The sequence below is a fragment of the Falco rusticolus genome, chromosome 4 (assembly GCF_015220075.1).
Source record: "Falco rusticolus isolate bFalRus1 chromosome 4, bFalRus1.pri, whole genome shotgun sequence".
In the NCBI taxonomy this organism is placed as follows: Eukaryota; Metazoa; Chordata; class Aves; order Falconiformes; family Falconidae; genus Falco; species Falco rusticolus.
This window is the reverse complement of record NC_051190.1, coordinates 107,723,631-107,749,144: the sequence shown is the minus strand read 5'-3', so window position 1 is coordinate 107,749,144 and position 25,514 is coordinate 107,723,631. Positions and strand designations below refer to the sequence as shown.

General features: G+C 39.1%; 1 protein-coding gene across 1 annotated transcript in view; it reads right to left on the bottom strand.

Annotated features, from left to right (window-relative positions):
- The window catches only part of RFTN1 (raftlin, lipid raft linker 1), a 95,388-nt gene that overhangs the window by 16,459 nt on the left and 53,415 nt on the right, over nt 1–25,514 (bottom strand). The window contains exons 5-7 of the mRNA XM_037384860.1: nt 14,103–14,523; nt 9,844–10,047; nt 776–891 (exon numbers count right to left, since the gene is read on the bottom strand). Coding sequence (XP_037240757.1) covers nt 776–891; nt 9,844–10,047; nt 14,103–14,523 — 741 coding nt within the window. The remainder of the gene's footprint in view (nt 1–775; nt 892–9,843; nt 10,048–14,102; nt 14,524–25,514) is intronic.

Genomic DNA, 25,514 nt, shown 5'->3' with positions numbered 1-25,514 from the left:
GATACTGCCTTTATAGATACGTAACAGCTTTTTCTGGCAGACAAGTAACCAAATAAAACAACAAAAAACCACCCCGCTTCTAAGAGTTATGCAACAGTATCTTCTTTTCCCCCATCTTTGCTTCAAGTCACAAAGAATTTAAAGCCCAGCTTTTCAAATACCTATCTGTGTACCAAATTTGCTGTGGAAGATCGGTACCGACTGATCTGATCTAAATAGTGTTTCTACTTATTTGAGCATACATTTGGATCAGTAAAAAGCTGATCTATGACACACGTGGTTTGTTTATAGGGACCTATCCAGAATATACAGCTCTTCCAGCATACGAAGGAGGTCAGATGGAAGCAAATGCAGTTATCTGTGCGTTCGTCCTGCAGCTAAGCCTTCCTAAAGGGCCGCCTTCCTTAGAGCTGCGATGCTACAGTGACTTGTGTGATCATGTTGCCCTGACAACCAATGGAGATCCTCTTTAATCTAGCAGACATCTGTAATTTTGGGACAGATTGTCCTAAGTTTCATTGCTCACAATAGCTCATATTTCCTGCCCCCCACCCCCCTCAATAAAGCACAGAGATTATCAAAATCAAAAGTGCGTTGTACAAACCTAGAGTGTGGTTAACTGGCATTGCTGTTATGTCGCATCCCTTCACCTCAGTTGCCCGTCTGGTATGTTGAAGCTCACAGATCAGTATGTGAGTCTGCCTCACAGTTTTGGAGTGTTTTGATTTACAAAAAAGAAAAAAAAAAAATCAAAGAAAGAAAACTGCAGACATACCTTCAGGACGGTCCACTGCTCTACAACAATTGCATCATAGCCCTGCATGGTTTTACTGTCTTCCACAGCAACATCTTCAAAGAGGAATACTCCATCCATTGTCCCATATAAAGAATCTGTGAAAAGACAGAGTTATCTGTAAACTTTATGGAAGGCACCCCATGTGCAGCGAGGCATTTGAATATTACTAACAAATTCTTCCAAGGATGTTAATAGAAAAGTGCATAGATCTTCCTCTGATAGTCCAGCTCTATTAAATGAAGACTAGTATCTCTAGCAGTTTTTAAGAGTAATCATACTCTCTAACAGCAAACCTCACTGTCCACTCTCTTAGTCCAGAGTTTGTCATCAAAAAACACAGCTCACCCATTTTGAACAGGTAAAATTAATTCAGTCCTCAGCTCAGCAGTACTGCTCACCCACTTGAAGTTACACACACACTTTAGGGGCTAAAGACCATCTATTATGTCAAATTTTCAAGGGCTTTTGAAGGTACACTGACATTAATGACTATACCCGTTCATTCACACAAGTCAGAACCCTACATACAGATCGGCCATTGCAGTTACAGTGATCTACATGGACTAAGGATGATCTGGCATAGCTGAATGGTGGGGAAAGAAAAGATACATTCATAACTATTTAATCAATTTATGAAGGCATTTTGACCATCTGCTTTAGTGCCTCTCTATTCTCATTTGCATTCCCAGCATGTTCAGCCTTTTTTCAGACAACGCATACTATTAGAGTTACTCGAGCAGCACTTTCTCCTTCAAATTAGCTGTATACCCCATAATCAGCAATCACCCCCATACGCAAGAACTCAAGTTTTGTCAGCTCCAAGAGAGAACAGAATCAGAATAACCTGGGGAGGGCGGGGGGAACTTACCTTTCTTTGCTAAAATAAGCTAAATGATGAAGCAATAGAATTGTATTTAGAAAAACTGTAAATAAGCAGTATTGAACTCTATGAACACAGACAACTCCTCTCACATTGTCACAAAGCGTGTTTCAGCCTTTCTAGTTGAAATAATCCACTTACCCCGTATGACTGTTAGAAAGACCTTGCTCATCGCCCTCCTCAAGTGTTGTATTTTGCATGACAGTTTCTTTACGTTTTTAGAAGAATTGTGTTCTTTGCACTGGTATGACATATGTTTTTGAAATGCAACCACACATGCCAGACAGATTCCTGAACTGACAGGAGAGTCTTCTCGATAAGTCTGCTTAGCTGTTTCATCAGGTCCTCCTACTTTCCCTGGTGGATGTTACGAGGTCAAGAAATGCCAGCAAGAAGGCATTGCTGCCTCCAAGGGAAAACATATAGAAAACTCCGAACCAATCCTCACAAAGGAGGCAGTGAAGAGGATTAAAAGGGTTCTTACCTGTTGTGGCACAATCTCAGTAAACATCTTCCAATGTCATTAAATGATCTAAATTCAATTTATTATTTGGAAATCACTCTGTTGTGGGCAACAAACCAGACTCCTGCAGTTGGAGGGTTATGTCTACAAATACACTTCAGGAAGACTGTTGCTGCAGGTGTCAAGCATTTGCACACCCCCTTGCTTCTATTTGCACAGCCCACTACTCTTTCTTGCTCCAGTTTCAGCCACCATTAGGTTGTAAGTAAGCAGATGCAAATACTTGTATCTAAACTAACACGATATAATAAAAAATAAAGCATTTATTTTTTTTTTTAGTTTGGTTGTGAAGGAAAAAATTTGTAAACCACTTACTAGGGATTCATGGGATTCTGTTAGGATTGCAGAAAAATATACGGTCTACTTTCACGCTGACTGTCTCCCCAGACAGGTTTCCTGTAACCGTTTAGAATAAAGACAGACGAAGACTCCTCACCACTACAGCAAGGTTGTAATACACATTGCTCCAAGGAGGATGAGCTGGACTACAAAGTAGTAACTCCTGTCATCTGGATAGATTTCTCATCCAAGTGAGGAGAACAGACATTTTTGTTGTAAAATAACAGGCCAGATCACTAAGTAGCTGGGTTACAGGTCAGAAAATACAGGGAGAATAAACTGGCCACACACAAATGGGTACAACATTTAACTATCATATTTCATTCAGAACTGGCACTTTGTAGGACCCTACATTTCAAAGCGGGAACCGACTCAATTTCTGTGCAACATGTCACGTTCCAACACCCAAACCTGTACCCCAATCTATTTGAGGATGCATAATGTACAAATAACCCCTTTCATTTTCCAAAGCAGGGATGACAGAACGGCACCTACAGCTGAAAGCAGAAACCTGTAGGTCCCCACTAGACACAGACACCCACATCTTGCCAGGGATGCTCTATGCAGCACGGGTGCACTGCTCCTGTATCGTGAATTCTCTTAATGAAATCCAGTGTGGCACTGTTGGCACAACTGCAGCTTGAGCTCACCCCACAAGTTTACCGGCTAATTAATAAGTGATCAAAACACCATCAGCATGTGTGTGTTTACACTCGCTCATAAATCATCCTTCGTGTTTCACTCTGCTGCGCATTCCACTCATGGAGTTCACAGCTTCCACATATGTGAACGTTATGGCGCATATGTAATGTTTTAGAAACTAATAGCTGAGCTTGTGCGACCCTACAGGCAGCAGATAAACCTGGCAGTGTTAGGTTTATGGTTGGACTCAATGATCTTAAAGGTCTTTTCTGACCTAAATAATTCTGATTCTACGACTTTGCTTCCATTCTGGACGTACAATGATTACTGTTGAATGCTACATCCAGACAATCTTAGGATACAGGAAAGAAACTTACAGAAAATGAGAAAACTGGAAGGGGAAAATGATGAGGGAGACACAGCTGCTGCATACTGGTGTCTGCTCAACAGTGCTGCTGGTGAAAAACTCCGCAATAGAAACTGGTTGATGACACTTACGAAGTTTTTCCCTCTTAACCATAACCAACACCCTCTCTAACCTGTCATGCCACAATGTTTAAACTTTCATGCCGTGAATGGAAGTCTGTCAGTTCTCACACCTTGGCCACACATCTTCACTTCTACGGGTCATTTACTACTCTTCCAGAGAAAAGAGGGAGATAAAAGAAAGAATAATTGAATCATTAATTCCTTCACATGTGAAGCATTTGTGATGCTGAGAATAACTGGGGGAAAGTAGAAATCAGCAAAAAAGAGAGCTAACAGGGTCATGTTTTAGAAAAAAGGCTCACATAACTGATGCTAAGATGACAGGATCGGCAAGAATTTCAGCGAAACTCTTACACAGAGGTGTGGAAGGGCAAGAGGATGGACAGTCTACCTGCAATACCTTTACCACACAGATGCTCTAGCTCTAAGAGCAACTTAAGTCCACAGTCACATGCTCTAGAGCCAGCCCGCTAGGTGAGATTCATATAATCTAGCATTAGATATTTATGATATAGAGGTCTACAGCTGAGTTAAGTCATCCAAGGCGCTCTTTACAGTTGATGAAGAGAAATCATTATTTCATTTGGGATCAAGTTTCGTAGAATTATAGAATTGTTCAGGTGGATGGGGACCTCAGGAGCTCTCCAGTCCAATCTCCTGCTCAAAGCAGGTTCAATACAAGTGCAGACCGGATTGCTCAAGCCTTTATCTAGTTGTATCTTGAAAATCTCTAAAGATGGAGACTGCGTAACTTCCTGGGCAGCCTCTTCCAGAGTGTGACTGTTTTCATGATGAAAAAGGTTTTCTTTATATCCAGCCAGAACCTCTCTTGCTTCAATCTCCTCACATTTTTTCTCATCCTCCTACCATACGCTTTAGTCAAGAGCCTGGATCCATCATCTTGACAGTCTCCTCTTAGGCACTGCCAGGCAGTGTTACGTCCCTCAAAGCTATCCCTTCTCGAGGCTGAACCAACCCAGCTCCTTCAGGCTTTCTTCACAGGACAAGTGCTCCAGCCACCAACTACCATGTTGGCCCTCTGCTAAACTAGCTGCAGTTTGTCAGCATCTTCCTTGCCCCCTTTGGGGGAGGGCCCAAAACTAGACACGCTGTGTGGTCTGGATGGAGGAGGATAATCACTGTTACCTGCTGGCTATGTTCTTGTCATTACAGCCTGACAAGCCATTGCCTTCCCTAATGCCAGGGCATACTGCTGGCTCATCTTCAGCTTGCTGCCTACTAACATCCCCCAGGACCTTTTCAACAGAGCTGCTACCCAGCCAGGCAGTCCCCAGCCTGGATTAGTGAAAAGGCCTCTCCCTTCCCAGAGGCAGGACATTTGTCCTCATGGAATTTCAAAAAGCTCCTGCTGGCACATTCTTCCTGCCCACCCAGGTCCCTCTGGACAGCAGCCCAGTTAGTTCTGAAGCACATCAACTGAACCCCTGAGTATGCGATTGTCCGCAAATTTGACAAAACCAAGCCCTGTTGCCTTCTCTGCATCATTGATAAAAGTTGTTAAACACACCAGGTCCCAGGAGAGATCTTTGTAGTATTCCACTTGTTACTCCAGGTAAAGTGTGACCTATTAACCATGACCCTCTGAGCCTAGCCATGCAACCAATTTTAACCTATCTAGTTGTCCTCCCATCTAGGCTGCAGGGTCCTAACTTGGACACAAAAATATTGTGGGAACCTTGACGAATTCACTCAAAATGACATCTACTGCTTTCTCTCCATCCACAAATCCAGTCATTTTATCACAGAAGACAATCTGTTTTGTCAAGTATGATTTTTTCTTGTTAAATCCATTCTGACTGTTCCAAATCACTCGTTCTTCATGTGTAAATGTGTTCCAAGTGGACTTACTCAATGATCTACTCAGGCATGAAGTGAGGCTGTCCACCCCATAGGTCCCTGGATTGTCCCTTTGGCCTTTTTTTAAAGATGGCTGCAACCTTTGCCTTTTGCAAGTGTTGGAAACTTTGTCTGATCTCCGTGACCTTTCAAAGATGACCAAGAGTGGCCGCATTATGACATCAGCATCCTTGGATGTAGACCATTTAGTCTCAGGAACTCAACCAACCCCTGTCTTGATCTTCATCCACTGCTGCTAGTCCTGCAACTGCTTGAACTTCGTCTCTAAGTTTGGGGGCCTGGAAGACTGTGTTAGTGCAGACTAAAGCAAAGGAGGCACAGAGTATCTCAGTTTTATCTAGTTTTGCTGTCACTAAATCCCCCACTTCAATCCATCTGATCTCTTTCACTCATCTGATGTAGGATGAGATGGATCACAACACAAATCCTGTCGACTATATTGGCCTAGGCCTAGACCTCCACTGATGATAACAGTACTTCTGGATGACAACTCATATGCAGATACCTGCAGGGCAGATGCCTACATTTATTCATGTGAACTTTACCTCACCCATCGACAAAGACCAACCATCTAAAGCTTCAGATGGTGAGTTGGTCTTTCCAGTTTCCACTGTTTCTTATGCAAGGTATTTCCTGATTCTGATGCATTTGTATTCTCTTTGTATTCTTGTATTTGGTAATCTCTTGTTCAACAAGTTTTAGCTCCTGGAACTTACACAAGCTTACACTAAAAAGGTCTTTAGGAATTCCAAACATTAGTTCATTTGCAACAGGGCAGTAAGGAATGTCAATAAACCAAACCATTTTAATTTTGCTGTTTGTGGTATCATTCCTCAATCTCCACTGTTAACTGACATAACTTCACTCTTAAAGAAAAGGCTCTAAACGTAAAGGTTATAATCACTGTCCTTCCTCTGAAAATGTTCCATTACCACTGCATTTTTTATTAAGGTATCCTACTGTGCACAAAAAGCTATTTTCACTGGGTTGTATAAATATTTGATGTAGCTCAGCTGACAAAAAGCTATTTTGATGTTCTTGCTTCTGATTTACAAGAAATATACAGGAAAAGATTTCCTACTTTACCATGACAGCTTTCCTAATGGGCAACAATTTTCCCCGTTGCCTTTGAACTATAAATCCCCCTTATCTAGGAAACTAACCTTTAGGCTGCTGTTGCTCTCTATGAGAAAAACTAGGTATCTGTGGCTTCATGTGGCATGTGACCTGAATGTTGGCCTTTGCTTCATATTTGTATTCCTCCCTTCTCCTGAATATTTTCGCCTTCAGTATACACAGAGAAAATAATTCCATATGGATGACAAAAATCCCAGCCACTTCAGTGACTATAACCGGTCAAATGCATCACTGGCTCGCCTTTGTCAGAGGCAGTGCGAATGTAACAGAGACAATCAATCTGACCCTCTAAAAACCTGTCTACTTTCCTCTTCCAAGCAACTCACATTTTCTTTCATTTGCTTTAAGTACTGTCAATGTTTTCTGGTTGGTTGGCTGGCTGGCTTTTTGTAAGTTTGAAAGGTGGGAAATTCACAGGCAGAAGGGTGAAAACAAATACAAGAATGCCAGGCGTTTAAAGACCTGCAGTTCAGAACAACTAAAGATGAGCAGGTGTGTGATTACTCCGTTAAGGCATCAAAATACAACCCTAGCTTTGACTCTTCCTCCCTTCTCACACTGCTAATTGGAGACTCACTGTCATAGGAAAGGAGACCCCATCTGTTACACCCCACTTCTCACTAGAACAGGGCAAGGGTGAATTCTTATGATCACTTTAGATCACGACGCAGCATCAGCTTACACCTGGGACTACAGGCAGTATTAGCAATGACATGAGTTGGATGAAAAACATCAGCAAGCAACTGAACTCCCAATTTAAATAACTCTTATTTGTCAACATAAGAACATTCAAGGACCAAGTAAGCTGCTGTTTCTAACTTAGTAGTGAAATCTGAACACGTTTAATATACAGTGTAACTCCGTGTGGTTTACATATTGTAATTTGCAATTGTGTTATATTTTTGTTTATAATTATCTGTACAATAAGCAAAAAGAAACAATTGTTATCAGTGAACTTTAAAACTCTTTTGAAGTCTAATTATTAAACTGTTGGCAGAAGGAAGAAACAGATTTATGACTATTGACAATCTGGAAATCTTCACTTCATTGGGCATTCCAAGGACAACGGGGAAAAGAAGAAGATAATAACCCTGCTTTTAAGTCTAATAAGCAAAATAATGAATTCATACTTTAAGCCAAAGAGAAAACCAGCCCTCAGTACAAAGAAATGAGATAGAACCAATTAAAGAAAGTATGCTAATATTACCTTAATTTGGAAGAGGATTAATCAGAGAATAAGCCAGCTATGAAGAGCTGGTCAGGCTGTCGTAAGAGACAAGAAAAAAGTAAGGAGCTGAGAAGCCCTCAGACCCCTCTTTCTCCCCTCCTCCCTACCCTGGGTTCTTTCATGCTGGTTGGCATATGAGTGAAAAAGCTGTTCCGTTTTTCTGCAGCATAGGAAAAATTTAGAATTTAAATCATAAACATTCAACTGCAACTGACAGCAACTTACAGATGTTCTTAGCAAATGTTCTTCTGATAACATGGGCATGTTCACAGTGCTTTAATGTAACTGTTCTAATTAATACGTTTTTAGAAACCGTAAGACTGAGCTTTTTGACTTCTAAACCTGTTCTTCCTGTAACTGTAAAATGCTAACAAAAATATTCATCAATTATTCACCTTCAATCTTTAATCTAACTTAATCCAGAACCTCTCCACTTTTACATAATTTGTTGTCCTGTTTTGTGTTGAAAATTTACTGTCGTCATTCAAGTCTACTTTATCTGCGTCTGCAGGCAGTTATCCAGCTCTCCTCACTCTGTATCCAAGTACATGAACTTCCCCCAGGACTCTTGTTATGTAAATGAACTTTAGAAGTTTAAATAACAGAAAAATGCTGTGTTTAAAGCATTTTAGTACGCGCTGATAAGCAGTTTTTATTAAAGAAAACACTGAACCTGATAGAGCCAATTAGGTTTGCCTCTACAATTTGCAATTTGTACACATAAAGTAAGTGACCATTTGTTTTTAAGCAAGTTAACTAGCAATTACAAGGCTTTCCAGGAAGCCATGTGAAAGCATTCCATCAGCTGAACTTTAGAACTTCCTTTTTTGCTACTACTGGCTTGCAAAATGAAAAATTAGGATTGCCTGTTAATTTCCTGATTGACTTTTACCAGAACCAACTCATATTACTGTGTTTTATCGTGGGTCTTGGAATTCTGACCAGCAGCAAAACAGGAAGAAGATGCTGCAGAAGCAGTTCCCCTACAATTTTGAGGCACAAACCCATGAATCTTAGCAGCAGTCCCCAATCTATGGGTAACCACATTCCTTTTGAAGAATGCAAAACAAACCAAAATTAGGTGAAAGATTCAGCCATAAGCACTTTAACCATGAAGTATACTAGTCATGTAATTGTCCAGTAAAATTAATCTGGCTATAACTTCAACATTTTTATGCTCAAGTACTTCCCTTGGTTTGTTCTCTTGGTCCCTTTATTATGTCTCTCCGACCTCTACTTTGAACCAAAGCCTTTCTTTGAACAGCAGGCCTATCTTCAAAGCCGTAGCGGCCACGGGTGTAGTACAGGCTGGCTATGGCATTAAGCTGGACTCTGTCACATTTTTACAACCTGCAAAAATCTGGTTTTTTAAACTTCTCCTCCTAAAGTAAGATCAACATTTATCCATCACTCCAATGAACACATTAGCTAGGATGAAACAAACATAGAGGACAATTCTGTAAAACACTGTGCCATTGAGGTGGAAACGGTCTCTGCAAGAACTGGAAGTAACTGACTACATGTTGGCCAGATGAAACTGGAGGGTCCTTACGCTGACCTGTAATCAGACCCAGATGCCGTGTGTGGCCAGACAGCCAAGAGGAAAGCCACTCTTTCATTTACGTCATCTGCTTTACAATCTTATTAGTTTAATTCATTTTACTTGGTACTGTTTATTAACTCTGTCTATTTCTGCAATTACAGGATCATCTCTAGTATGTTTATAAAATACATGATCTATTTTCCTTATTCAAATGCCAAAATATTTCCCGTGCTTTCATTCCATTTCACTGAAACAGGCTGATCCAAAACAAATCTGCCCCAAGCCTATATTAAAGCACCTCCCGAATGTCTTCTCTTCAAAGATAATGACCTCTATTAGAGGAGAAAGGAAAATAATCACAGCATAATGCTTTCTGTAATTTCCATACCATTTACCATTCCAAGGCTGAAGATGGCATTTACCAAGGAGCCTCCTTTCCTGAAGTGATCTGTCATGTGCTCCAGCCAATTTGCTTCTAAGCTGTTGACAGTCTGCCCATTCCTGGAGATCCTCATAGGGATAGTCACCGTATAATACTGGCTGCATCTTTGTGGGGTTTTTGGCTTGTTGAAGAGAGCAAAGATCTCTGCTTCTACCAAAAAGTAAAAAAGGAGTAATGCAACAACCATATCATAATATTTCAGCTAAAACAATGTAAAACCCCTGTTTGCCCTTGCCCGATTACACTGTGCCACTGCAAAAAATACTTTGGGATGCGGTCACCTCCTTAATACGTTTCTGCGGTGTCCAGCACAGTAGAGTCCCAAACCCCAATATGTTATTTTGATTGCTGTTACAATATTTGTTACTAATAAAGGACTGAATCTTGACAATAAAACATTTAAAGACAGTAATACCTCAAGTACTAATGCACAACCCCTCACTGGAGTTATCAGTGTAAGCCACAATAGGAAAACACTCTCCACACGGTGTTTTAAGTACTGTAGCAGTCACAAAATCACTAAAAATTAATGCACAGAGTACCTTTATTTTTCCTCCCGATTGAACTGTTAACAGAGCTGTGACACTGAGGACAGTTCAAATACAAAATCTTACTGCAAATTTAGGAGGAACTGCAATCTATAGTTCATGGCCGTTAAACAAAAGTATTAAATAACTTGGTTTTGATAACACAATGGCATGGAACCAGCAAGCAGTAGTCTCATCTAAAGAAAATGCAATGAATCACTAATGTAGAGAAGACACTTGCTGGTTTGTTGGTTTACTCTGGGTCTGAGCCAAGGTGAGACATGAACACGACAGCAAATGAATTTTGAAAGTGGAATTGTGAAGGCTCTTACAAATGAGAACATTTTCTAGACTCTGCTCCCCTTCTCCTCTAGTGTATCATAGCAGTAGTTAATGTATACTTACCGTCACAAAAAAAGACATTGTTGACAGCAAAACTGAGCTTTCACAGCCTTAAATTGGAAGAAAGTTTAAGTGCAGATACACTTTCCAAATTCTCAGAAGGGTACAACCATCAATAAAATTACTGATAAACATTTTTTGGACATTTTACTTATTAATGGACATGGAAATCAATGTAAAATTTCTAATGACTTCCAAACAACAAAAATTCTCCCAGAAGAAATTAATATAAAAGGTAAAGACCTTATAGGAAATTCATTCATTCAATAAGCTCCTCTTGTTTCCAAGTTATTATGTTCTAACCTCAAGTATTAAAGAAAGAGATGTTAAGAGAAATGTTAAGATTGCTTTCTGACAAGACATCACTGAGCAAGGAGGAGTGTGTAAACTGAAAAAATGAGTAGAAGGGAGATGCTCAGAGACAGGCTGGCAGCACTTGAAGAAGAGAGCAGGAAGCTCACGATATAACCAAACATGAACAAGAGACCTCAGACATGAACCATGATTCAAATGGAGTAAAAAGGAATGAATTGTTAACATTAATCTTCTTGCTGATATCATAATTATGTTCTTTCTAAACAAGTGGTTAATCTCAGAAGAGCACACGTAGAAAACTTTTAAGATCATTTTGATTCTGACCCTCAAAAGACACTCACATTGGAAATTAAGATCTTTCTGGTGCCTATTAAGACATTATACTAACAACAGCAAATAATGGAGCTGAAAATCCATAGGTCGAGGAGAATCTGGATTTGACACTGGCCTGTAGACGACATACGTTTAAGACGTGTGGGACTCTGAGTGGTTGACTTGATTTGCCACCATTACCGAGTGTACACTACGCCAGCCCTAACCACTCTTCAAGTCACTGCTGACAACAGACTTCACCAATGAGTCCAACTGCTCACGCATGGACCTTCAGCTGGGTTCTAGGTAACACAGCACTTTTGGACATACCAGTGGAATGCCTGTGCCTTGTTCACAGGCAAATAATTGTCAACACTGGTTTGAAAAGCCCTTTAACGAAAGGGAAATCAAACGCGCACTACAGAATATTAGAAAAAGTATGAAGAAGCATAAAAAGAACACTTGAATAGTATAAAAGCTAAAATAAAGAACAAACTTAAGATTCCACAAATAGTAGGAAATACTACCTTTTTTTTTTTTTTTTTTTTTTTTTTTAAGTTTTATGTAGGGAAGGAGTTCAAGAGTGGTAACTTCCTACGGACTAAGTAGGCTAACTGGAAGAAAAAAAAACCCCAAAGCCAACAAAAAAACCCTGATGCTTTCCATCTTCACGTTCCAGAGGAAGGATGGAGAACTGGTGCCAAAGACTGAAATACATTTTCCATAGGAGGAAAAGGGAGTGCTGTAATAACAAAAATTCATACAAGAGCAATAAAGAAATCAGCAATGTTGTACAGGCAATAGACTTGGGAAAATCCTCCTATTGGTGAGCTGTTGCATAAAACTGCCTTCCCAGACCTTCAGTCTTGGAAAGTATTTGCATAACTCACCATTTTAAATAAATGTATGAGAAATGAAACAAAAAAGCACTCTAAGACAGACAGATAAATAAGGAATCTAAATGCATTTTTAAAATAAACCCTCTTATCTGGCAAATCAGCAGCTGCCATAAAATCCTGGGCGGTTACAGACAGAAGTTGGGAAGATTGGAGGTGAATAGCTTCGTATTGCACAGGAATGTTAAGAACGTGGTTACTTGCAGCAAAAGATTTTCACTGTTCAGTATGGAGAAGAACACCAAAAAGATGCTTAAACTCGCTAGGTTAACTCTCTAAAGACAGCATATATAAAAGAGAAAGAACTGGTCTGATGAGACTTGTAGATAACCGATTTAGAATTATAAAACTAAGAGGTTTATAATGTGTAAGATTCTAGTGTAAACCAGAACAATTATCCAAATAGCAGCTATACTTTGAATGAAACTGAGTGCTCCCTTGTCCAACACAAACTGAAGAAAGCACGGTGAAAGGTTACTAGAGCACGATCCAAATTTGATGGCAAAAAGCTAATTACACCAAAATGCAACGGAAACCAAGACAATAGCCCAAGGAGGCTACAATGCAAAGTCATTCTTGGTCCTATATACAAAATCCCCAAAGGGGGAGGATTGTTTAACTGCATCCATCAAGACATAAATAATAGGAATAAATTAAAGTCAAGGACAGTACCAGCCAAAAAAATTCCATCTACATTCTTCTTACATAGGTTTGTAGCTTGTAAGGAAAGTAAGCAAGCAGTAAGAGAAATAAGTGTACATGTAGTTTTCTAGGGTAAAAGAAAATATAGGAAAGAAAAATATTTTGAGATTTAAACTGGACATGGGGCAAGAATATTTTTTCCTGATGACTTTTCATTTTCTAAATTATTCTGTCCTCCGTCCTGTTCTGAACTATGATTCCTCCCTACTGAAGTAACCTCAGAGCAACAAGCACCTTAATTTGGAGACCTCAGCTGAGACTTTTGTTTTTGATGGCACAAAATGACATTTAAAAGTGGAAAGCATGCTTGAGGAGAAATATGTCAAAGAAATGAAAGAAAGAAAGAAAATATAAAGAATAATCTTACAAAAAAATAAGAATTGGAAGGCAAATCATTAGGAGCACCAATACCAAGAGGACCTTTATAATGAAGCGGCAAACATGAGCCATCACAAAAATAACTGCTGCTTTCCTGCGATCACAATTCTTACTGTAGCATTGACCCCAGCCTGCCTGTAGGATACTAGGAGACTTCAGAGTCCAGATCACATACATTCTTGCTGTTCCTGATGTGGTTTAATTTCAGCTATCTGTTCACCTACTACAAAGGGGCTAACTCTGATAAGACTTTACGTCTTCTTCCTTCTATCGCTGCAAAACTTTCTCAGGCGGTTTAGCAGGGCTTTTTATTCAAACAGACAAAAAGGATACAAAGATCAAGAGCTCTCAGGGTATCACAACAAATACAGAAATGAACCAATTCAGCTGAACAGCAGACAACAATCAGTCATTACTCTCAGGCATACAAATGGGCCATAACAAAGTTGCACCTGCTTCTATCACCTCTTCACTTGCCATCTGACAACGCTCAGTCATTGTGAACTGTGTAACCATGCTGAAATCGGGTTAAGTGGCTCACTCGGGGCATCTTTTCTTTGCTATTACAGCAGTAAGGTCCTCCCCACATCCTCACCCCCCAAAGGAGCTAGGAACGTAATTTGAGGCAATTTTAACCTGGCTTTTATGTATGAGAGGTCACTACAATACTTACTGCCAGTAAGAGGTTTTAAGCATCGTGCTGGTGTTTCATTCGCCGCCAGTCCATTTGGCTTGTCCGCTGCTTCTCTTACACTTGTGTTCGCATGTTGAATCTGCTCATTTCCCTTCGCAGGCGTGAGATTCAGCTCTTCGGTAGCCTGTCCTTCACCCTGCCAGCCCTCCCTGGATGTGGCACATCGGTCAGCGCTTTCCTCACTCAGTGCTGGAGTATTGCATCCATTAACGTCATCTATTTTCTCACCATCCAGTGAAGCATGATCCTCAGGGTAATTTGAAACACTTTTATTATCTCTTGATTCTACAGAGTTGTTACTGGCGGGTGTCAGGGAGGTGCTGACAAGACAGTTCTTTTGGGAATGGTACTGAGGTATAATTCCAACAAATTTCAAGCCTTGACTTGCAGCATCTTGAATCTACAAGTGGAAGATTAGATTTTTAACTGTCAAGTTGTCTTCGCTAAATAGAAATACAGAAAATAACGCCCTTCAAGGCAGCTAACATGTCATTTTGCTACTTTAGTCCACTACCACAAGAAATTGTCATGTTACATTTACATAAAAAGGTACAATTTAGAGAAGCAGGATGAAAAGTTCCCTAAACCATTGAAATAATGCAAAAGTGGAGAAAAAAAAGAGGGGAAAAAAAAGGGGGGGGCACAGTGAAAATGCCTACATATTTCTTCACATGGGATAAAGTATCTGTTTGAAAAGTTTATTTATGCTAAATTACAAGAAGTGGTATTACTCACAAAAAGCTTTAGTATCACCCTTACGAAGTCAGGGACTTAATATTACATTTTCTGCTGTATTAGGTGTGTGATTACGACATTTATGCAAGGAAAAGGTTATTAATTCTCTCTGTTATATGCACCATTATAACAACAGTTGTTGCTTGTCCTGTTTTGGATTGAGACACAAATGGCAAACTTTCACAGAATGAGTACATAGAAGTCAAGCTATTTTAATACATCACTTTTGGGAAGGTACAGAACTTGGAACAGAAAAAGGCACTGTGAGATGAGCTAAAAAGAAGAAAAATGGAAACTAAGGGGTGCTATTATTAATCCTTTACACTTTAGGTAAAGGAGGAAAACAAAGGAATCAAATCACAAAATATCCTAAGGAAAAAAACTGGGCTAGTAGTAATGACAATTAGATAAAGCCAGAATTAACTAAGGAAGGTTTGAGATGAAGCAGAAAGAGAAATCTCTTTTAAGCAGACTGAGCACTATGGATGCACCATCCATTTGAGTCACCAGCCTCACACTCCTCAAACCCAGGAGAAGTTGCAGTGAAATCCAGACTTCTGTGAAAACACATGAGTGTCTCCCGATTCATTTATCAGAATCACCCACCAAAAAGGAAAGGCTTCCATGTAATGTATACTCTTCATATAACATAAAGTCTAAACACACATAACACTTTCAAAAAGAAATGCCTTGAAAATGGGGAAATTATTTCACTTCCCCTGCATACCATGTAATTCCAGAGAGTTAAGGTGTCTCTATTATTCTCTGAGGCTCAATTTTCAATAGCAAGTAAATAGAAATTTGTACAACTATTTTATTTTATTTTTTTTATTTCAGGTAAAGCTTATTTTTCTGCATCTTCCCTACCCAGAATGTATTTATTTATTTTTTTAAAATGAATCATCTGCTTCCTGGTAACGTGGTTACTGTTCTGAACACATAAACCAACAGATGATACCTGATCTACAACAAGCACTTCCTTTTCCAAACCACTATTACATTTTCCATGTTAAATTAACTCTTGATTTTGTGATCACAGGAATTTGAACAGAGCTCTCCAGGGAACAAGGCAATAGTTTTCACAGGTGTTTAGCCTGGCAAACAGGGGATGCTGACTTCAAGCTCATTACTAAAAAGGACAATAACCTCCAAATAAAAATACTACTAGCATTATTCTGATCAAATGAATTCTACAAAACATGTTATTAACTAGCTTGCTCAGAAAGGTTTAAAGTGAGTGTCACTGACAGATGCATTCATCATATGCCTAATGATCCTGACTCCTTGTTGTAACTTTAAAAATATTTTTTTATACAGTAAGTAACAGAGTTGCAAATTCAGTTCATCTCTCATCACTAATCTACAGACACACCACTACATTTGTTTAGTAGGTTGGAGGGCAGCTAATTATAGAAGTTTAACTAGTATGCAACTGTTAAGAGTTTGAGGATAGTACATATGTAGTGATTTTATTGGTCTTGGTCAATAAAGACTGCTGCTTGTCAATCTATAACAGACTCTCCCACGCTGTGATTTGGATGAGAACAGCTTTCACAGCTATTGTAGCGATGTTTTACAGTCTTGGCTCACTCAAAAAAATGTGTTTGTTCTACGGAATACCTGATGGCGAGGTTTTTCTTCTGAGACTCTTGTTCTCAGAATGGAAATAGGAGAAACTAAGGACTGAATGATAGTCTAAGGCGTATTAGCCTAATAGTTTAGCAGAAAGATTAGAAAGACTGTATCTTCAAAGCCCTTTCCCAACAAATTAATCCATAGCATGCAGAATACAAAATCTTACTTAAACCTATATTTCAAATTTTCCCTATTACATAAGACAGAACCAAGCATCTCATTTTTTTCAAGAAAGTCAATTTAGCAGGAAATATTACGTCAACAGTGCAAAGAACAGCAAAGTGATGTATCAGCAGACATAGTCCTGCCTTCCAACTTTCCACAAAACCATGAAGAGGCTAGCTGTTATAATAAATAAAGTAAAAAGCTTGCACATTTTCAAACTACAAACAAGGACAATTTGATTTTTCAGTATCCTGTTGAGAGCTTAAATTGTACAAAATTTTAGGTGCCTTCACAGCCAGAGTGAATTATGCCATCCAGTACACGTTCCCATTTCCTGTGTTTGAAAAATCAAATATCTGAATGATAAAACTCAAAATCCCAGCCTTAAAACAAGCCCAAACCTCAGCACCTAGACAGGTCGTGTCCAGAAGCTACACATGGCAAAAGGGCTGTTTCTACAAGCCACCTGTAGGTTTTGGACCCCTTGAAGTATCCTTGCTGATACACACAGACAGATCCTGTCTGCGTCAGCCTTTTGGGAAAATACCTTGGCAGATATGTGGTGTTGGTAATCAGCAAGAGAGAAATGCAGGGGAGAAAGCAGTGGTAAAGTTGAACTGAATGGGAAGAACGTGATGCTACTCTGACAGGGTCACCCAAAACGTATTTCAGATCAGAGAAATGCTACACAATCACTTGTCTTCATGTGCCAGTTTAGAGGACTAACAAGGGTACTAACAAAGGTCCTTGTCATACTACGCTGTACGACTAAATGAGAGGAAAAAGCATAAAAACCAGAACTACATCTCTACCACTTACTGCATCAGAAAAAAAGCTAGATTAAAAAGGCCCTTACATACTAATTTCAACTGTTTTACTGACCTTTTTTGTAGTTTAAACATGCTACATACTTTCTCTTTACATCTTGGGAAAATTTTAAAAGGGGAATTCCAATAATTATTTTTTTTAAAAAATGTTCTTTGATTCTTTCCCCAGACAGGAACAGAAACATTTTTATTGCCTCATAAAGTGCTGCTTGGATGATATCAACCACAAATACAAGAAAAGGTCTCCATCACAAAAGATGTCATTGTTCAACATCAGAAGCAGAATTTAACTCATTTATTTCAATCTGGATAAACTCCCAAGTGGGTACGTCCAAATTCATTTATAACTGGCTTGCCACAAATTTGATTTACGCCAGTTTAAAAATAGAACCTGCTTAAAGACGGGGTGAAATTTCATAGGTACAGAGGGCTGAGGCAGTTAAAGAATTTAATGTCGTCCCTATAATTTGTCTGATTAGAAACCTGGCATTTTTCCTGAGGGGAAAAAAGAAATGACAGATGTAGCCTTTGCTAACTGTGAAACAAATATCAAATCTCCCACTAAACTCTGGCAGGAATAAGGACAAGCCCTGTGTCCAACCCTGATGTCACTACCTTAATTGAATTTTAGCTGGGGCACTTGTGTTAACATTCTTAACATTTGTGGAGTGTTATTGTTTATTTCAGAACGGACTGAGCACTATTTTTATACCGCATTTGGAAAAAAGGAACCAGCAGCAGCACAAAGCGGTGTCAGAAAACATTATGTTGATGTTGCAAATCTATGCCCCATCTTTTTAAATACTTCTGGTTCTCTTGAAGGCTCCCTATCTAATTAGAAAATGGCTGACAATCTCATTTAAAGATCTTTAAAACCACACCGAATGATGAAATCCTCTTTTCTGGTGGGTTTTTTTTTTTGTTTTTAAACTACAGGCCTCACAGCCATGAAAGACATGCAGAGATTCCAGGTTGAAAGCTCATTTTGAACAGCCACAGAGAGGTTTTCTTTTCAAATCTATTTAGAATAAAGACACTTGGCAAGTACATCATACAGTCCACGTCTTGTTTGTGATTCTGTGTTTCTTATTGCATTATCAGCTCTGTAATAACCTCCTGTTCATAGCAGGCATGAAGGCACCACTTATAAATACCGAAGTTCAAGGACAGAGATATCATGCTGAACAGAATCATGTACTTTTTGTCCGCTTCAGTAATTGCTTACAGGAAACTTCTGTACATTTCTTTCATGGGATGGCACACAGCAAATCAAACACTTCCCACGAGCTCAGGACAGTATTCCACCCACATCAATAAAATATGAGAAATAACACGCAGCAATTTAATAATGATGACCCCTCTTTCGGATAAGGGTTTTCAAACAATTGATTTAATAAGACAAGTTTAGGAATTTCTCTTAACTCTTGTATGCCAGGAGCTGGACATTTTTGGGATGCATCCAGAGGAAAAGCCGTTTCTCTGATGTCATCAGAGCATTCCAGTTTATAGCAGTCCTAAACAGTCTCAAGCCTTACACTTCCTGATCACCTGGAAAAAACCCACCTTCAAAACGTAGGCATTAGGACTGAACATCTCATTAATAGGTTTGCTGTATGGCTCACGATATAACAAAATACTGAAAGAATGTTGTAGCAAACCAGCAAAGGGGACTGCTGCCAATATAAAAACAACAGAAAATTTACAGAGAGCACACACAGCAAAAATGTGCTTGGAGAAAGGACAACATTCTCTAGGAGCCCTGAACTGATGTTCCAATGGTCAGATGCATTTAGTTAGCTCTGCAGTGAACTAAGGGAAAGACTGCTACTTAGTCCTACTGACGGCCAAACATATGGCCTTTGAAACAATAGCTGGTTAATTTTGCTCAGAGCTATCTATTTAAACCAAGCAAAAACTTTCTTAGCCAATAAAAAGAAATGCTTGTCTGTCTGTTTATTTGGTTGTTTTTAAAAGAACAATCTTAGAGGCGTTAGATCTCCTAACGTGTACCCAAATAAGACCACTATTTTTCTACCTTCCTTTAGGATTCAAGCAAATTGCCTTTGACAACAGACACAGCACCACGGTTCTTCATGCAAAGAACATGATCCTGTGGTTTGAGGAGAACACTATGCACTACATGCCAGCAGTTGGAACTGGAAAAGGATGTTCAAGACTACAGTCTTCCAACTATGTCCTCCTTCATTAATATTTAGCGGTACATGTTTCATCACAAATATTGCGCACACCCCTTCTAGTTTTCCATTTCTGAAAACAGATGTTTAAAATTAAGACAGGCTTTTAGCTTGCTTCTGATACTTTCTGTAGGTCTCGCATGCCCCTTCCTGAGAAGACAGCTACAGTCAGCAAAAGTTTACGGCTTACTTTAAAACCAGCTAAGCTTAACCCATGTTCTGAGGGAAGCGTTTAGGCCTTCTGAACAACTCAAAGCTTTTGTGACTTTGGCGTTTTTGCATCTCACACTACATTACCAAAAAAGGTAATTCTACTAATCAACCAGCAAAGGAGCAACTACTAATCACTTCTCTGTCCTATTACTCTGAGACTCTGTTTCACTGCTCGCAGATTTCCAAACCACGCAACCTTTCTGACAAGGATGCTCTGTCACTTAGGCCTGTGCTTCCCATGCATTTTTTACTTTTTCCAGTTTACACTCACCAGTTCTGAATTTGAGATAGGTAAGTAGATACAAATGTAGCTTGTAGAAAGTCAAATCCAAGCCTGCATTTAGGCTTTCAAATTACCAAGTATTTTCACTGTCAATTACTTTAAAACAGCCATCAGGGATAAAACACTGGAGGGATGCCTTGGAAAATGCTACCATAATCCCAAACCAAAGAGTCATGCTTTAAGCGGTGCTGTTGACAGTGTTTGTATCAATACTTTCAATGAAAACCTTGACCAGACTTCTATCATTCAGAACTTTAGAGAAGACTACTACAATGAAGCAGACAGATCCAAAAGAAGATAACAGAGTTCAAAAAAAACCCCCAAAAGTCTAAAACCAAATCAGTTTCTTGAAGAAACAGATCTATGCTGACTTTCCATCTTTGCAGTACACAGACACAGCCCATTCAACACGACCATTGACTTGAGACTTTAAGCTCTTGTTGTATTTGTAGTAGAGCGCAACAAGTCACTGAACGCGGAAAAGAAAGCAAACTTTGCCGTTTTATAACACACCCATTGGTAGTAGCTTCTGCAAAAGGGAAATGAAAGCTACAAGGAGAATCACAGCGAAGCAAGTTGCTACTGCAACTTAACTGCTATGCTGAGTAAAATAGAAGAGAGGCTCTTAAGACAGCGCTGCAAGCTATATGTCTCCTGCTACTGCAGCCAAGGCAGGTACAAGAGCAACAACTTGAAAGTCCTTTTCAGCTTGCATTAGGTGTACAGTCATTCCTGAGAACAATATAACCATACTAAACATGTAGTGCAGCACCGTGCAAGTACATTCGTTCCTTTCAGCATATCTCACTAGATAACAGCTCATGATACCACACTGTCTCATCCTCTACAGTCTTGGGTGTGATGATTCTTCCCAAATTATCTTATTTAAGCATCTGTTCCTTCACAGAACTGGCAAAGGGCAAACATTGCTGGACATAGGCTACAAAGGTTCACTGACTGTGGTACCTGCCCAAAAACATACCTGCACCCTCCCATCCTTGCCCTAAACTCTTAAAAGAATTCCTGAATTTACTCACATCATTAAACTCTTAAAAGAATTCCTGAATTTACTCACATCACTTAGGATTTATTCCCTAAAAATTGTTTTAGACCCGAGATAAACTGCTACAGAGCAGCCAGCTATGCCCACTCAATCCAAATACTAGATATATTAGACAGACTAGAACTGTCAAAAAGTCTGTACAAACTCCATCCCATGCACTTGCTCTAGAGAACAGGCATTTCCAAAATGCAGACCATGTCTTCTGCATGAATCTTTTGAGAGAAACTCCTACACTAGTAGGTGAACACAAGCAAGGGGAAAATAAAGATTTATAGAGATGGACAGTTGAGTGTTGTATCGAACAATTGTTTCAGCTGGATGAACACAATGCAGTGTTCGTTGGAGAACATGAGAAAGCAGTCACTTATTTGTGATCAACTAGCACTAATGTGATGCAAACTGGGACATCAGTTTAGTCCATCTCTATCCTAAGCAATGAAAACAAAAAATTAAAAGGTTCAAGACAACAGGAATATTCTAAAAATCAAGAATCCAGTCTCAAACTTACAGACTTCACATTTAATTTGCAGGGAACACTTTATATAAACCAAGGAGTGTTTCTTGAAAATCACATTGTTTCATCAAGCCATCTGTTACTTGTAGCCAAAATTACAATTTGAAAAATTTGCCCATATTTTATTTTAGCACAGCATAAAATATTATCATATTTATTGTTATTAAAAACGTTATTTTTCCCATCAGGCAGAAGTGGTATCATTAAAAACATCAACTGCATACTTTATAACATCTATTTTTATCTTGGTCAAGAAGATGACTCTGAAAGTTGCTGGGGGCAAAGGATTATAAAAGCACAACCAAGCTCCTGGGAGAGTCCTGAAAATAGTTTTGCAATGTTCATGGAAGATATATATCAACACTGCTCTTATAGGGCTTAGTCGAACAGAAGTTGAAAGAAGCTTAACCAGGAACAGATGTTTCCCTTCACACCAGGCTGTTTAAAATACAGAATATGCTATTTTTTACCATCTCTTGTTATATATACACTTACAAAATGTTAACAAAATGCACTTTAATAAATATTATCACAGCAGATCATAAACAGCTGAACCATTGATGTTGAGTTTCAACTTCTGCTTTGTGACCGTATCTACTTCTAAGATCCAAATACTTAAAAATAAAATAGAGGCTCTGTCTGCATTGAAAACATGCAGAAAACAAAGCAGTCCACTAAGTGCTCAGCAATGGTTTCCATTACAATGTACTAAAGAAATAAATGTTGTATTGTTCTTTTGCAAATACCCTGGAGAGTGAAGGTTTTGGGGTGGGATTTTTTGGGTTTGTTTTAAGGATGGAAATGATTTTAGAAGAGGTTGAGATCACATCTAGATAAGTAATCCTAGGTAATAAACAGTACTCTAGAGGGGTCATTTTCTAGCCACAAAAGTAAATTTAAACTGCTTATTCATTTGAAGAATGATCCTCTGAGCAATATTAAAAGACTCAATTTTTTCCCCTCTTCCAGCTTGTACTGCCACCTGCTCTGACTGCATACCCTGCAAGAAACTTCTGAACAGGCCAGCTAAAACATATTTAAAGTAAAGAATAATGCTTAGGATTACAATAACCGCCTAAGGAACCTTGACACCAACAGAGCAATCGGAGACTTCACAGGAGAGATCTTCGTAGGACTGCAGCCACAGAGTCATGAAATCCAACAGTCAGTCTAGTGCTCTTCAGAGCACATAAGCTGCATCTCTTTGTTCCTTCTAAAGAAATCTCAATGCAAAAATTAAGAAACGAAGAATAAGACAAACAAAAAGAGACAAGAATGCAAGAAATACTGGAACAGTTATATAAAAAACCAGTATTTTTCTTAATTATAAATAGAAGTAAAAAAAATGACAAGATTAGTAGTTTTCACTTTTTTTTTTAGGGAATTGCAGACTTCATTTGCTTGCCATACTGTTACAAACACAAATAATATATACTTATATAAAAAGTACACACTATCATGGACAAATTTTTTCTGACATATTTCTCATTTTCTTACTGTTTCATAGTTAGATGCTGTTCTGAGTTTCAAAACTCAGAAGCTGAGAGTTCAAAATCATTTAATATTGCTTTCACACAACATATGGATATGTGAAGTCCCTTGTTTTGATCATATAAGACAAATGTTCATTCTGATATAAGTAAATACGTAGGAAATAAGTGAAGAGCCAAGTCTGGTCTGAATCACTCCCTTGAGTAGGAACATCTATGGAAGATATTTGAAAAGCTCTTGAGAATTCATCATATAGGTACTCGGGTTTTATTTTATAGGAGAAACAGAAGTCCTCGTAAATACTCCAACCCTGCTTCTACCTTAAGAGAAGCTGGAGAATTAACCTGTCTTTTAACAGCAATACTAATATAAAAATATTTCACCAATTAATGCCGTAACACAGATGACTCTCCAGAAAACAACGCGCATGAACTAATACAGCAGTTCTCTTGATAACACCAAAACAGCTACAGAAGAATGGAGGAAAAAACCCCACAAGACCAGGAAAAGAAGTATCTCAGTAGTTTGATAAAAATGTCCATATGCAGAAACACGCAGCAAGGCTGACTTGCGGTTGGTCGGAGAGTGTAGCCATCCCTTACCCAACCACTCAGACAGGTTCCTGCCTGTTGTCTCCTCCAAAGGAGAGAGGGCAGGGAACAGGCAGGAGAATCCAACCCCTCCAAGAAACGTCTTGCCTTTCAGGACTACACTGAGTAAGTTCAACTACAGTTTGAACTTGTCGGTAGTCACGTCTATGAATGTCGAGTGCACAAACCAACACTCGAAATGTACTAATTCCTCATGCCAGTTCTATTCCTGATAATATTTTCTTTTTTTAAAAGACATTTAGAAAAATTCCAGTAAATACCAGTTGATACCATATATTCCATAAAACTGGCAACACGGCTCAAATACGGTAGAACCATATTTCAACGCAGGATGTGAATTCTTCATACAAGTGTTAGTATTGTATGGCCTTTCTTTCAGAATAGTCCCATTCCCCATGCAACTTGCCTTTGTACCAGGAAGAACTGGGAGTTACCGTTTCAGACGCCAGCTCTAGAACAAGTACATGGGTGTCAGTGTCCTTGCACTGTGTTTCGTTGGCATATTCCTCCCTGGGATCCCAACTCACTTAAGTCTGAGAGGTACCATCACTTCCTTGGCCCAACAATGCTATAACTGTAAAATAAATGTCAAACTTACAGGCCAAGTCACTACATCTGCAGGAGTCCAGATTATTTCTAAGGTGCTTTGGACTATATGGAAGTTGTTCAGAGGACCACTTAAGGAAGTGACAAGTTACTGGCAGCTCTGGAGCTACTGCTGGTGTTGGCATTTGTATGCTCACTGAACTTCACCAAGACTATGAACAGAGGGAACAGCAACGAGCAGATCTGATGGACTCTCATATGGCAGATTTCATCCCAAGATAAACACCACATAGGTGTTTTCAAGATGGCAGTAGTGTTCCGAGCTGAACTGGTCCACGTCTGAAAATGCAAAACCAATTATCCATCTGTACGGCCTTAGGTTTGTTGGAAGAAATTAGACTCGATTCTGAGTCAAGTAAGGACAGATCAGCAGGGAGAGGGGTCCTCGTCTAGTCAAAAACACAAACTGAAGATGCCAGCATTTGGGTTTCAGTTAAACTGCTGCATTTTTAAACGCTTTTCCATGTTTAACATACTTCCCTAGGGAAGGATAACGAGTCGACGAGGGACAAGAAATATGAACTCTGCAATGGGCTCAAACTGAAAACATGTTAACATACAAGAATTTAGTTCTGAAAGAGCATTATTCTGCAGGCAACTAAGGATACAAAAATGTGCTTCCTAAATTTTAGAAGTCAGAATTGGGAAGAAACGGTACAGAAATTAGCCTCCATTTCCTAACCTTTCACCAACACCACAAAGATGTGAACACAGGAGTAAAACCTTGTGCCTGTTACAGTTCTTCTACAGCACGTAACTGATGTGGAAAACAGGTAATGAGAAACATATTTGGCATTCATATATGACTGCGTATCCAAAATAACTTTTCTTGGGATGTCAGCCTAGCTTCTCCTTCCCTTACTTGTCTCAGCAGATTCAGGAGAACACTCTCAGATGAAAAAAACGATAATAGAATACACAGAAATAAAGAGCAACTAAGGAAGTAATTAAAGGCTACCCTATTTTACATGAGACGCAAGTCAAAGTCTTACAAAACACGGTATCTTAGAAGTAACATCTCTGACTTACAACAACTTCAGAATGATCTGAGCC